The sequence below is a fragment of the Larus michahellis genome, chromosome 10, assembly GCF_964199755.1.
Source record: "Larus michahellis chromosome 10, bLarMic1.1, whole genome shotgun sequence".
NCBI classification, from domain to species: Eukaryota; Metazoa; Chordata; class Aves; order Charadriiformes; family Laridae; genus Larus; species Larus michahellis.
Genome location: NC_133905.1, coordinates 1,200,885 through 1,214,660, shown reverse-complemented (window position 1 = coordinate 1,214,660; position 13,776 = coordinate 1,200,885). Strand labels below are relative to the sequence as shown.

Here is a 13,776-nt window from a genome sequence, read left to right as displayed (position 1 = left end):
ACTGACTCCTAATGACATTGCATTAGAGTTATAACGTCGCAACAAATGGCTGACTGATCTCCCTAATGGACTGAAATCTTGTGTCACTTTAGTGCAGAAAAAAACCTGAAAAAAACTGCAAAGAACTGATCCAAACAGTTGTCTATAGATTACCAGCAAAGGATATGAATGTTAAAAGAATGTTCCAGTCCAGACCAGAAGGGTAGTCTGGGGGGGAATAGAGTTCTGACTAAACTGAGAAGGTGCTCAGGCAGGCAGCCCCAGTGACACCACGGGCCACCGCAGCGCCCCCCTCCCCAGTCTGCAGCTTGCTGCCACTAGCAGGCTGCCGGTCCCCCCATCCACCCCTTCCCCCGCTGTAAATTTCCACCTGGAATGCAGCGTGTTCCAGCTCATCTAGTCCACTATTACATCTCACACACTGGCCTCTTCTAGAGGTGTCAGAGGAAGGCGTAAAAATTCCCATAAATAATAATTACGGAAAAAAACCCTGCCCAAAGGGAAAGGTTTTTCTCCATAATTCGTGTCATTAGTGGCTGATTAAAGCCCTTAAGAGTGAAAGTTTATATCCTTCTTAATGATTTTTTTGCCCCTTGAGGTAACTATGGCTCCAGATTATATATGAATCCTACTAATCTTTTGGCCCAAGGATAACTTCCAACAATGCGTTTCATAGATTAATTATGCACTGTACAAACAAGTACCAGATGTATCTAAGTAAGGCAAAACAAGCCACTGAAAAGAAGAAAACTGGGCTCTTCCCTTCAAAGTCCGTCATCCAAAATACAAAATCACAACTCCCTGCCTGTTTCCTCATTTCTAGAGTTACAAAATATTGTTTCTCACCTTAAAGGGACACCACCAAACAACTCACCACAACTGCCAAGGACAGGCATGAACAACTTTTTAGACGTGATGGTGCCTGCTTATTCTGTCTGATAACCAGTATTTGATGTTATTAAACCCTAGCTGGTATTACTCTCCCCTTATCCAACCTAACCTATAAGATGTCTGAAGAAAACCGCACACCCACCTCTTCTGTAAAACACGGCCAGCTTCTTAAGGTATAAATCTTCCTCAAGCCAAATTTGGTTTGATCCATTGGCTCATACTTCTCCTGTGAAAGGTATGCAGAAGTAGGATCCAGGGCCTTGCTCTAATTTTTGTTCGACTTTTGAAAACCTAGTACCCTGCCAGGCAAAAGCTGAGAGGCTCCTGAGCCCTCAGGGTGCAAGGACTACCTCTGTAGCAAGAAAAGCATGAGGGATGCAAGGGTTCCTGTGCCCTGTCGCCTTCGTTTGCGCTGCATTGTGACTCATAGCTGGGAAACGATAACATCTTCTTCCATGATACAATACTGTATTTTTTTAGGTGTCAGTTTAAAGACTTTTAACAACAAAGGAATGGGGTGCTTCGCTAACAAACATGAATTATTTTGTGTCCTGACCCAAAACGAAGAGGAGTCCGCATTGGAGTTGAATTTAGGGTCTTCAGCAAGAGTTTAACTGTTTTTCCAATCCGGAGACACGTTAGTAAGGAGAAAGCTCACACCATTTCCATGTAAGTGTCGCAGTTTTAATACCTCCCCAACTCAAAAGCATAAGGAAAATAAAATCTAATAAAGAGAACGTACACAAATTGTCTGCTGTGGTCTTAGGAACTTTTTTATATAATCATGTCTGCCTGATCTCGACATCCAGTGCAGTGGAATCCAAATGCTGTAGCTTTTAAATATTTGAAATATTTATATCGTTTCCTTGCTGCTAGAGTTTAACTAACATAGCGATCTTCTGTAAAAGAGATGATTCTCACGCACAAAGCAGATGGCAACAACTGCTGCAACAAAGCGTACGCTGGCAAAGCAAACCCTGAACTGCCCCCACCAGGCAAGAGGGACGGGATATTAGTCCATTGGGCTGTCTTGCCATTTGCAATGGGAAACATATCTTGTTACAACAGCGCATAAGTTAATTTAAGCAGTCACAATAACACAGTTGCTGCACCACATCAGACAACTGCAAAGAATCTCGCTGGTTGTTCAGAAGGCCAGAAGCAGAGCAGATTTCATGGTTATTCCGTTTCTGGCAAATCTCTACCTGTGTCACAACTATAATTTTCACCACATCAGACTTCTCTGTCATAACCAAAGTATTATTACTAATAAATGGGAATAGGACATGGATTATAGGTTGGGGAAACTTCTGTTTACAAAATATGTGCATTCAGAGTTCTCAATATAAGGAAAAAATAGCCACGTCTACACGAAAAGCAAATCGACAGATTTAATCATATGTTTCCAAATCTGAACTCGGCATGAAGATTTAAAAAGAAGTAATAGCTTCTTCTACCACAATTCAGAGTACATAAAACAACCTCTGCATTATTGTTGGAACTGAACCTCCCACAGTGCTTAACTTTCAGTGACCTTGTCCTACAACATCTCTTTAATATGGCACATGCTAAAAATACAATTACAGCAGCAAAGACTTACCTAAAGTAAGAAAGGCCGTTAACAGACATTCTTTAAGCCCTCTGTTAGAAGACGCAAACTGCTGTGGGAGCTTGTGGCCCACCTGGTCAGCAAACGTTAGTTAAGAAGGCAAAACAACTGAAAAAAGAAACCTTTTGAGTTCATGAGCCAAAATAAAATTTTAGATACCAAAGGGAATTTAACAGTCTTATCATAGCAGAAAACAGTAAAATAATAGCTAGTACCTCCTGCAAACCAATCAAAAGCCATGAAAAGGGCTGTCAGTGATGTAGGGGGTGAGTTACTGCAAGGACAGAGGGATGTCATCTCAAGCAACAAGTACCTGAGATAAATTTGTTCTTCGAAAGGGCAAGGCAGAGTATCTGCAGCTAGCGAGGCTACCGCTTCTAAGGACGATGATATTTTATAATAGCCTTTTTTACATTTAGTTCTGTCTTCATTAAAATGATTCACTGGTACTATTTAAGATAGGTCTGTTTATATGTTTGTATATCTGTGCACATACCTGGGTTGGGAAAGGAAATAGCAAATAAATGTATTGTGCAACAAAGGCGACAGGAGAAGAGGAAACGGCCTCAAGTTGAACCGGGGAGGTTTAGACTGGATATTAGGGAAAATTTTTACACTGAAAGGGTTATTAAGCGTTGGAACAGGCTGCCCAGGGAAGTGGTTGAGGCACCATCCCTGGAGGTATTTAAAAGCCAGGTAGACGTAATGCTTAGAGATGTGGTTTGGTGATGGTTTTTGTCAGAGTTAGGTTGATGGTTGGACTCAAAGATCTGAAAGGTCCCTTCCAACCAAGGCAATTCTATGATTCTAAAGGTTAGAGAAGCATTTCACTTTAACCTGACCTTCGTTTAAAGTACATTGCAGCTGATCTTTAAGCTTATCTCTCTCTCCCTTTGTAAAGTTGGAGTTATTTAGTATGACTATGGTACAGGTAATCTGTATCTACAGCATTCCTCTACACTAAATCACAGACTTTCATCCTCTATCAGATGATGTGTCATTCACCAAGAGTGTCAAGGACAGTATGGTCTGCCATTGGTAGCAATAATCTGAGTACCCTTGATATGAACAGTCACATTTACTTTACAGAACATCAGTTATTCTGCGTTCTTCATTACACAGCAGGAGTCACTGTTCCTTCGGGGACCCTGATTGGTGTCAGAAACAATTCAGCAAAGCATACAATAAAAAAAAATTACAGCTCTCTCCTGTGGGTGAGGGTGGCAGGGATCTAAACACAGACCTTCAGTACCCAAAAGGCAGCTATGGAGAAGATGGGGTTACTTTCTTCACAAGGATGCACGGTGACAGGACAAGAGGTTACGGACACCAGCTGCTTCAAGGAAAGCTCTGTCTGGGTGTAAGACAAAATTACTAAGGCTGACAACAGTGAACCTTGCAGTAGGTTGCACAGAGAAGTGATGGAATCTCCCTTGCTGGAAATATCCGAGCCTCAGCTTGACAGGACCCTGGATAACCTCATGGAAGACCCTGCTTTCAACAGCAGTTTGGACTTGATGATCTCACTTTTCTATGATTACTACCGTAGCATTGCCTATAGCATATAAATTTTGCCCTAGAAAGCGAGCTTTCTTTTCAAAAGCACCTAAAGGCCAAATTTGAACCCAAGACAGCTGTGTTACATATCGGAACAGGTCTGAAAGCTTTTGATTGCACAACTTCCTTCTCCACAGGACAGCTAACAGATGGAGCGATCGTGTGGCCATGAAAGAATCTACGATACACCAGATCTCTCATTCCTTTAAACACCTTTGAGTTCCTTCATAGTCACAAGTCATTAATCCTTTTATTGTTGCAGAGGTACGGTACGAATGAGTTATACCAAAGAAGTAACAGAGGGATAAGTCAGGGCACCATACAAACACATGAAGTACAATTTTAATATCGACTGCCATTTCTTTCCAACATCTTTGAAAATAAACAAATCTCTTCATTATTCTTGGTGATCGTATCAGTATGTATGCCATTTTTACATACGGAGACCCCAGTCCTGTGTTCCCGCGCAAGAAAAGCCTGTCAGCACAACTAATGGATGTCAGATGAATAAGCTTAGAAGAGCAAACAAATGCACTGTCAAAACCATGTCATCAACCCACGGGCCTATTCGTGGTGATATTATACACTCCACTGCCCCCAGTCTCAGCCCAGGATAAATCAGAATCCATGTTTAGAGTCAGCTGATCTTGCAAAAAATTGACAGAGGACAGCTAATAATCTACCACAATTCAGAAACTATGCCGGATTTAAAAAAGCAGCTTTATTTTTGTGCCTTGCATTTGAGGCAGATTAAATAAATGGAAAAGGCAAGGCTATCAGGTCATTATTTGTGTGTTACAGCTGTCCAGCTGGAGTTGACAGATACTCTTTGCATGGCCTGTTGACTGATTAAGAGGCAGAGTAACGCTCTCAGAGTCGTAAATGGACGGGGGTGGGGGAGGCGAGGAAGACTGTGATAAAGAAAAAAATCAAAGGCTGATGGAATAACTCACCAGAAATGGTTGCATTTCTATACAAGCCACAGATACCATCTAAAAAAACCCAAAAAACCGCAGAAAGGAAACTGGACGGACACATCGCAGATTTGAAGTGGGAATCAGAGCAAAGTATTTGTTACTGTTCTACTTCCGAAAACTGGACTGAATCTTCGGCAAGGTGAAGAACAAGCAAAGCAGAATGAAAGGTGAGATACTGAAGCATTCAAATTAATAATGAAATTTTTCTGTTCTCTACGCATCTCTTGCCGAGTAGTTTGTTTTAACTCTACATGGGAAGCCGCGTCTGTTTCTGAAGCCGACTGTTGCAGACCAATGTAACGAACTGACGGTATTGCTTACCTTGCTCGCCAGAAAGCTCACTTCTTTCAAGTGAATGCTCAGTGCAGAACTGAGTCATTGCAAAAGATTATGTATCATTTTAATAGAAATACAATTTCATTTCTGAGTGAAAATTAATGAGTGGTTTGTGACAAACTAGTCTCAAAATAAAACTGTCATTTATACATTTGTGATATTCAATGTTACAGTCATACACTGTTATTCCTTTAATATGGTGTTCCCTGTTTCTAATTAATGTTTGATCTCATTTGATTAATCATTTGATTAGTGTTGATAAGAAGTACGTCTAATTTCCAAAGGTTCCAAGTAGTAACAAACTAAAATGTTTTTCATTTTGAAATAGTAAATAGTAAAAATGATTTGAGGTATCTCAAAAACAATACTACAAAAGGATTTATCATTCTGACTCTCTTTTGTCAAAGAAAATCTGATTATTCAACGTCATCTGATTATTTTTTTTGTAATATTTTGTGCTGTGTATACAAAAATGGCTTTAAGTGGCACCTTGTTTTCAAAGCAAGGTCATTAGCAAGATACGAGAGGCAAAAACTATTATTTTTTCAGTTAAAACTGACCTGAACATCAGGGAGCAGATGATAATTATAAATACTAAATATTACTAAGTAGTCCTGTCACTTCATTTATCTTTTTAACAGCTTCTTGAAAAATGTTTGCTGATTGTGTAGAAACTTGTATCGATGGGAAGTACAGCCAGCATTCGGATAAGGGAATTAAAGCAATAAGAATAAACATAGCTATTTCAAAGGACAAAGAGAATCTGGACTGCCGAAAAAGTAACATTAACTGTTTTTATAGCAGTGTCTTCGAAGCTTGACGGCACACTAACTTAATTCTTTTTAGGTAGTACAATAAGTAAAAACACAGAAAAATAAAATTTCTACTTGCAATTCTTCTGACCTAAGATGGTTCAAAGTTGTTACTACCACAGGAACATTCCAATTTCATAATTTTAGAAACTGCTGCATTCCCTTCAAACATCACTGCTCTGCTGATGGCAAATCCTCCTGAAAACCGTTTGTACTTAAGAGAAAGCAATCATACGTACTTCATTTCAAGGCCATGGAAGCACTAACTTCATTCTGTGTTATAGAAGTACTTCAATACTACCTGTAATTTACTCACGTATTGTAAAATAAATTAACTCTCTTCATACTATCTACATTAATGTTTATTACGGAGCCGTATATCCTTGGCCCTTGTTAATGACCTGTATATAACCAAAAGACAAACATCTTCAACTAATGTTAAATCTCCTTTTACTTGTGATACAGGCAACTGGCACGTGGTTTTGAGCGTCGCCTTATTAATACACACAGCTCACGGATGTCCCAACAAATGCCTATGCTACACAGCTTCAAAGACTGCAGACTGCAAGAACAGAGGATTTACTGAAATTCCTGCCCATTTACCTCCTGAAATTCAGATACTACAGCTGCAGAATAACCGTATTTGGAGAATCAACCAAAATTCGTTCACTGGAACACCGCTGCTCAAAATCTTAGATTTGTCTAATAACTCTCTCTCAAGTTTGGCACCAGGTGCTTTCCAAAAATTACGGTATCTACAGGTCCTAAATCTAACCAGAAATTTGATTCATTATATAGAAAACAAGACTTTCAGTTTCCTCCCACACCTAAAAGAGCTGGACCTGTCATCCAACAGCATTATACGCTTGCCTGAGACTTTTGGGAACAGCACAGGGAATATAACGTTGCTGTCTGTGAAGCGTAACAAACTGCAGAAAATGGAAAGAGTTCTGCTGGAGTCACTTCCAAACCTGAAAGTGGTTCTTTTCAAAGATAATCCCTGGCAATGTAATTGCAACGTCTTTGGCCTGAAACTGTGGCTGGAGAGCTTTTTATACAGAGGTAAGGAATTCTTCTCGGTACGTACAATGCACACGGAACACCTAACCAGCACCAACTGATCTTCACCGCCATGGCGCAGCTATTTACGCCACGCCTTAGACCAGCCCCTCCAACAGGAACAGTAAAATACCTTCTCATTCACAGGTCAGAATACAGGTGCTTTCATAAATACAGGCGGCCAACTAGAATCACAGAGGAACTTTATATTGGCACGGAGCAAAAGAGAGAAAGCACGCAGGCACACAATCACGTAGTATGTATGGAATTCTGGGAATACGTATGCGTAGTGCGTGCATGCACATGTATCCACATCTCTATATAACAAGCATACTGGTGCACACACACTTTAACTCTACCAACTTACTCTATAAAAGCGTTTTACCTGACGCGTGGGGGTAAACATCAAAACAGGTACCAATACCAATTTCACTTCAGAGAACTCAGGATTCTAATTCCTCTACAAATTAGCATCTAATAGCTCTTAAAATTTTTTAAAAGAATACTTTACTTAAAAATGTATGTTACACCTTGGACAAGTTTACTCTTGCCTGGTATTGCTTTCTAATTTGTTGTTAACCAGAAGAGGTAGGAAATTCATTGACAAGTTCCTGACGGAAAGGCGTAATGCCATCACGTGGGGGAAAGTGAATTTTATAAATAAAAGTAGCCTCATCTTTTGGTCACACCCGCCGTTAAACACATTCAGGAGTTACGCTGTAGAAAAAAGAATATGATTTAATTCTAAAGGAAGTAAGTATGAGAAGAAATTAATTTTTTTTCTCCCAGGAGGCACGTTCAGACTCTGGGAATTCAGAACAGCAGGGCAATTTGCTTTTCTCTAACTCAGGCTTTGGTGCTCGCGTGTGATCCAGCTGCTGATTACCCAGCTGTGTATGGAAGTGACGTGGAACATGCTGCCAGCCAGCCTACGTGAAGACGGTCCACGCTGCCCGTGAGTGAACGCATTGCCGTTTCCAGGCACCAGGACTCTACAGGCCAGCTGGGAAACGGTACTGGCCACGCAGGGACACAGTTAATCCCGGAACAGTCTCTGAGTGAGGAAAAGTCACGGCCAGAAGCAACCTTTTAGAAAAGAGAAAAGCCTAAACTCCTCTCAGGGTTAAAATCTTAATATTTTGGACTGGTAAAATATTACATTATCCCAGAGCTTTAGTTGTATTAAGCTGGAACCATTCCCTAACAAGAAATTCCAGCAGGGGTTCTGACTTCTCTGTGCAGAAGAACGTAATGATCCAAGATAAACATATCAGATTATCTTAATTACTCTGCCAGCAGCATAAGTATTATAGCTTATTTGAAAAACCAACATTGTTTAGAAATTCAGTGATGCCCTTCCATCTTTCCCAACATTGCACAGATTACCTAAACGAAGTGACTAGAAATTACAAATTCATTTTAGCAGCAAGCTTTAAAGGAAGCCCAAATACTATGTTCTCCTCTACATTTATATTTCCATAAAATTTCTTGTGTGAATCGCGTGAAGAAAAATTAGTTACATTGCACATTAATCTTTCCCATCACTTATGTTATATACGTATGATAAAACAGTACTGTGGCCCTACTGATATTTCTTGCAAGTCCTAACAAAACATCGCTGGAGACGGAACATTGTCTGCATTTAAAAGTATTGACTGTTGTGTCCAATACAACTTTAAAAGATCTCAGTATTTTTAGCTGAATCCAGCTCAGGCAATTGTCATGTGATGCCTACTCACAAATAATTACAGAGAATGCTTCGGTCCAGGTGGGACTCCAGCCTTCTATTCCAAGTACACCTATCTGAGTTACTTAAAACCATAAAAGAATCACAGCTGCAGGAGCTGGAGTTTTATCTATATTCACATTCAAACTAACACACTGGAGGTGTGTCTGGAACCACGCTTTGGGTTTGGCTATTAAAGACCAAGAGACAAGTTGCTACGCTTGTATCTCTCTTGGAATATCATCAATATTTGGGGAGTCATCTCCAGATGTCAGTTTGGGTCCATCTGTATTCACTACTTTCTCAAAGTCTTTTCAGGATGAAAGTTTCTATGCCTGGCTTTAGCTGAAAGGTGGGTTATTTTGGATAGAGAAGAGGAAGAAAATCCAGCTGATTTGATTAGTTAATTTTTTAAAACACGTAAACGTTGGTTTGGGCCTTGTTGACTCCTTGACACACTACAGGCCTAAAGCCGTGGTGTATGCACTAATTAGAAACCTGAAGCCTTCGCTGGGTGTGAGTTCCTCTGTATGCCCAGAAACGACCGCCTCATTGGCCAGGACTGAGGCTTCCTACTTCCCTTCCCGTTATACTCAAAAAGTCCTTTGGGAGAGAACAGAAGCTGGCTCTAAGCAATCACAAAATTCACCATTTGAGCAGGGTAATAGATCGATTAATCTTAACTCCTTTAGACCTCAGTATATTTTCTCACCATAAGCCTCGCTTCAAAAAATTGCCCACGCAGACGTAGAACTTCCTGAACTTCCTCTTTGCTTCGTTACAGTTAGCGTATGGCGTCAGAACCATGGCTATTTCATGGAATATTTGAATCAAGTGGGAAATCTTTACTAAGTATATTGTTTCCATTTCTCTTTATAAAAAGAAGTAATGGTATGAATTTGAATGGAATAACTTGGCTGATAACAATACCTCTTCGTTTTCATCTATGACTTATTTCTTACTTTTATACCACTGTTGTTTTTTACTTTTACATCCATAAAAACATAGATTACTTAATTCCTGACGAATTCCTTCTGGCAAATACTCCCTTGTTTGAGTGATAAATTGTAATAATCTCACCACTGATCTAACTGGAAAAAGATCTTAAAGATATAGTTATAAATCTTTAGAAGTATAAAGTCAAAGCTGACGGTAAATTTACTTCAGGTTTCTGTTGATTTTACGTTAAGATAATTCAGAAGCCACCAGAACTTAAGACGATAAATCTGTGGCGTTTTTTTCAGGAGGAATAAGCGATGGCATTATCTGCTCAACGCCAGGGATTCGGAAGGGAAAGGACCTCCTCAAAGTTCCCTACGAGCTATTCGGAGCCTGCCCCCTCAGGACAGCTCACGTCCACCTGGCCAGCGTTCACCACCACAGCTTTGAGCACAGAAGTTCTCCGAAGTACGCTCACCACAACGAACACGGGGAATACAGCCGCTCCAACTGCGAACCCAAACCAAAGCCAAGGCCTGTTAGTTTGCGTCACGCGATCGCCACTGTCGTAATAACTGGAGTTATCTGTGGAATTGTGTGTCTGATGATGCTGGCAGCTGCCGTTTATGGTTGTGCCTACGCTGCAATTACTGCTAAATACCACAGAGAACATTTGGCCCCGGCCAAACAGCATGGGACTCCTGAGGAAAAGGAGCCATTTGAGAGTTCCTTGGCTTGAGTTACTTTGTCTTTGGTTTCTTGAAAATAAAGCCCCCACTTCAGCTAAAAAGCCTGGAATCTAAACAGGACTGATATAGAAATGACTGCTTTTTTTGTTGTTGTTGTTTTTTCACATTTTTTTTTCAATGTAAATATATATATTCTTTGGAATATATATTAAGAATTTATGTAGAAGAATGTAACTTTATTTATATTTTGTGCATGTATAGTCTGAAGCCACTATTTAAAGCTGAGTGTTTGAGATGATGAAACCCTGACGTGGCCACTGTAAAGCAGCCGTTCTCCATTACCAGCTCTGTGTAATATTAGTACAATAGATGCGTTATGGTGCAGCTACAGTCAGCAGCTCACACGAGTGAGCTTTCTGCAAAGGAAAATACAAAATAGCTACAAACGTCTGACTACATTTTCAGATCTTAAAATACCTGGTATATTTCCAGAAATACAATTCACAATCGGTTTTAGAACCAGTCAGCCTATAGTCTGTGGTCACTGCCACTGGTAACTTAAACATGTGTTAAAAACATTTCCACGTTTTTTCCACCTTGCAATCGGCCCTAGAAGACAACAATTAAACATTACGTCCGTTACCTACCTTAGAAAATAGGAAGTACCTTGTTAACTATCACATTTCATTTTTAAATTACTTAGTAGGGAAGAAAGAAGAGAGCTGAGAAAATGCTGAAGAAAGAAGAAATGCTGCACTGTTCAACGAGAAGCAGTGACAGGAGCACATAAAGCACACACGGAGAGAGGTGACCCTTCCCCTGCTGGCACACGTGCTTGCTGCAGACATCTCTGAAGCCTCTTATTCCCAAATCCACACACAAGTGTTCCATTTTGCAGATGCCACGACTGCAGCTGCAGCTGCCATCACAGTGCTGCCCTTCAGCGCGGAGGACAATGGAGTTGCATGTTTACGCGCTCCCTCTCAGAGAAAACGTTCAGCTGAATTCATGCAAGGCTCCCCCCGACCTTTCTGCAGCGCAGTTTTGCCATCAGAGGAAATCAGAGCCAAAACCACTTGAGTAATACAAGTTTAGAACAGAAAGAGTATTTTAAGTGTGCAGAAGTATTTTTTAAATAATTATTAGAAATTATCTTAAAGCATCCAGCAGAGATCAGTAACTCCATCTACCTTTTCCGAGACTAGAGAAAACGAATCTAGGCTATTTGTGACAGATATTTAACGCGTTTTCTAAATCTCTCCAGTGACACAGGGTTGAAGACCTGTCCAAGTAGCTAATGCAGAAATCAACTTCGCTCACAGCCTTGGGGATTTTCTCAGCATCTATCCTCAACCCCTGGCGAAAACCTCGTCAGTTTATTCCACTGGGCAGAAAACTTGAGGACAATGGCTGAGCATCAGCCTGCAGCACGGGCATCCAGAGACCTCCCCTCCCCTTCCAACAGATGGATTCCAAGACGAAGTTTCCAGCAATTCTACTAACAGCCTCCACTGAGTGATGGGCTATATGGCAGGAGTCACGTAACCCTTGCTCTTATCTACTTAGTAATAATTGCAACCTAAATATTAAAGCCCATTCCTCCATCTGTAGTTACTTTCATGTCCAGAGAAAATTAAGCATCTCACTCTTCAGCTAAATCTGAAAACAATTAATTACTGTCTAGTGGGTTTTTTTAACTGCTAACTACTTCATATTATTATTAGGCTCTCTTCATTCCTCCCTGTCCTGAACTAAATAAACCAAGCTGTGTCAAATTTTCCTGTAAGGCCAGATTCTCCAAACTTTTATTTTCCTGCATTTTCTGGAACTTTTCCAGTTCTTCTATTTTTTTATTTTTAAATGTGGTACCCTACATTGGGCATATTACTTCAGCTGAGACATCATCAGCACAGAATTTTTAGAATATTTATATTCAGGCTCTTTAAATCTGATCTCTTGATGATGTATCTCAGAAGCAACTTTGGTTTTTTCCTTTTAAATATTCAGTAAAGCTTAATGAATAATCGATTTTCAGAGCTAAGCCATTTGAGTGTGTAGATTACATTTTCTAGACTTTTATCGCAGTAACATTTTACAAAGCAAAACAGTTTTTCAGACAGAGAAGACTGAAGTAATACAGGATAGAACCTTACTGACCATGGGCCAAAAAACGAGTTCAGAGCCAAGCCAAATCAGTGCTTTTCTGTGGTGACGACCTAAAGCGACCACCCTTGCACTCAAAGCGCAGACCCTAAGACGACAGCTAATAAACCTCTGATGTGCAGAGATTTCACCCATGGTGTTTCTAATAGGCTCAGGTAGAGCCATGCCCCTCCCATCACACAGGCCTCCACGCTGCTGATACCTTCAAGCAAAGGAAAACAAGAACTGACTTGATTTTTCCTAGTCAGGAATAACCACAACATCTTCCTAGTCCTTAAAAAACAGCCTATCAACGAAAACCTCTCAGGCTTTCCTTACTGTAAGACAGTTTAAAAAAAAAAAAGAAAAAAAAAAAGGAAAAAGGTGAGGAAGAGGCAATGAAGGGCACAACAGCATTTAAAGAAACTCTTTCTAAGTCACATTTAAGATGCTTCGGGGATTTTCATGCACACATAAGGCTGTAAATTGATACAGAGTTCTGCCAGAAAGCAAAGTAAATCATATTTCCATTAGTTCACTGCGCTATGGGAGTAAAGCAAGCCAACCCATGCACAATCTGCTTTATACTTCCTAACTTGCTATTTGTTAAAGAAAAAAAAAAAAAAAACACAAAAATCCCAGAGAAATTTTTCATTTAAAGTTTGTAAGACTATATGTAATATTTACAAATGTGTCTGCAATTAACAAATTCCAGTTATTTCTGATGATAAGCTAACAGCAGACATTCAATAGAGAAAAGTATTGATTCAATTGCCTAAATTGATAAATGCAAAATTATTTGGTTTTCAGTAGAGGAAACAGAATGTTTGACTACAGAAAATAGAGACAAAGGGCACAATTTATTGCCCATAACAATTATTGACTACGACGAGTGGAAGACTGGGTATAGGGATTCCCCACACAACTGCCTTAATTTGTAAAGCTTAGCAATGGACATCTGCTGCTGAAATAAGTTGTCTGCACAGATTAATTTTTCAGATAAAGGTTCCTGAAAAAGCTTTGTTATTTTTCCAGCAAC

At 40.0% G+C, this 13,776-nt stretch overlaps 2 protein-coding genes across 11 annotated transcripts in view; one reads left to right on the top strand and one right to left on the bottom strand.

The window, feature by feature from the left end:
• The window catches only part of CACNA2D3 (calcium voltage-gated channel auxiliary subunit alpha2delta 3), a 551,700-nt gene that overhangs the window by 67,633 nt on the left and 470,291 nt on the right, over positions 1-13,776 (bottom strand). The gene's annotated exons all lie outside the window — the stretch shown is intronic.
• LRTM1 (leucine rich repeat transmembrane protein 1) lies at positions 6,023-10,645 on the top strand. Its single transcript, XM_074602487.1, has 3 exons — positions 6,023-6,149; positions 6,648-7,244; positions 10,212-10,645. The coding sequence occupies exons 1-3, from the start codon at positions 6,023-6,025 to the stop codon at positions 10,643-10,645; spliced, it is 1,158 nt and encodes a 385-aa protein (XP_074458588.1).

Excerpts from the sequence above, each read along its gene's own strand:
- LRTM1 (XM_074602487.1), top strand. The coding sequence starts at position 6,023 with ATGTTTGCTGATTGTGTAGAAACTTGTATCGATGGGAAGTACAGCCAG. Across the intron at positions 6,150-6,647 it reads GAATCTGGACTGCCGAAAAA|GCAACTGGCACGTGGTTTTG; the intron begins GTAACATTAACT and ends CTTGTGATACAG. Across the intron at positions 7,245-10,211 it reads GGAGAGCTTTTTATACAGAG|GAGGAATAAGCGATGGCATT; the intron begins GTAAGGAATTCT and ends CGTTTTTTTCAG.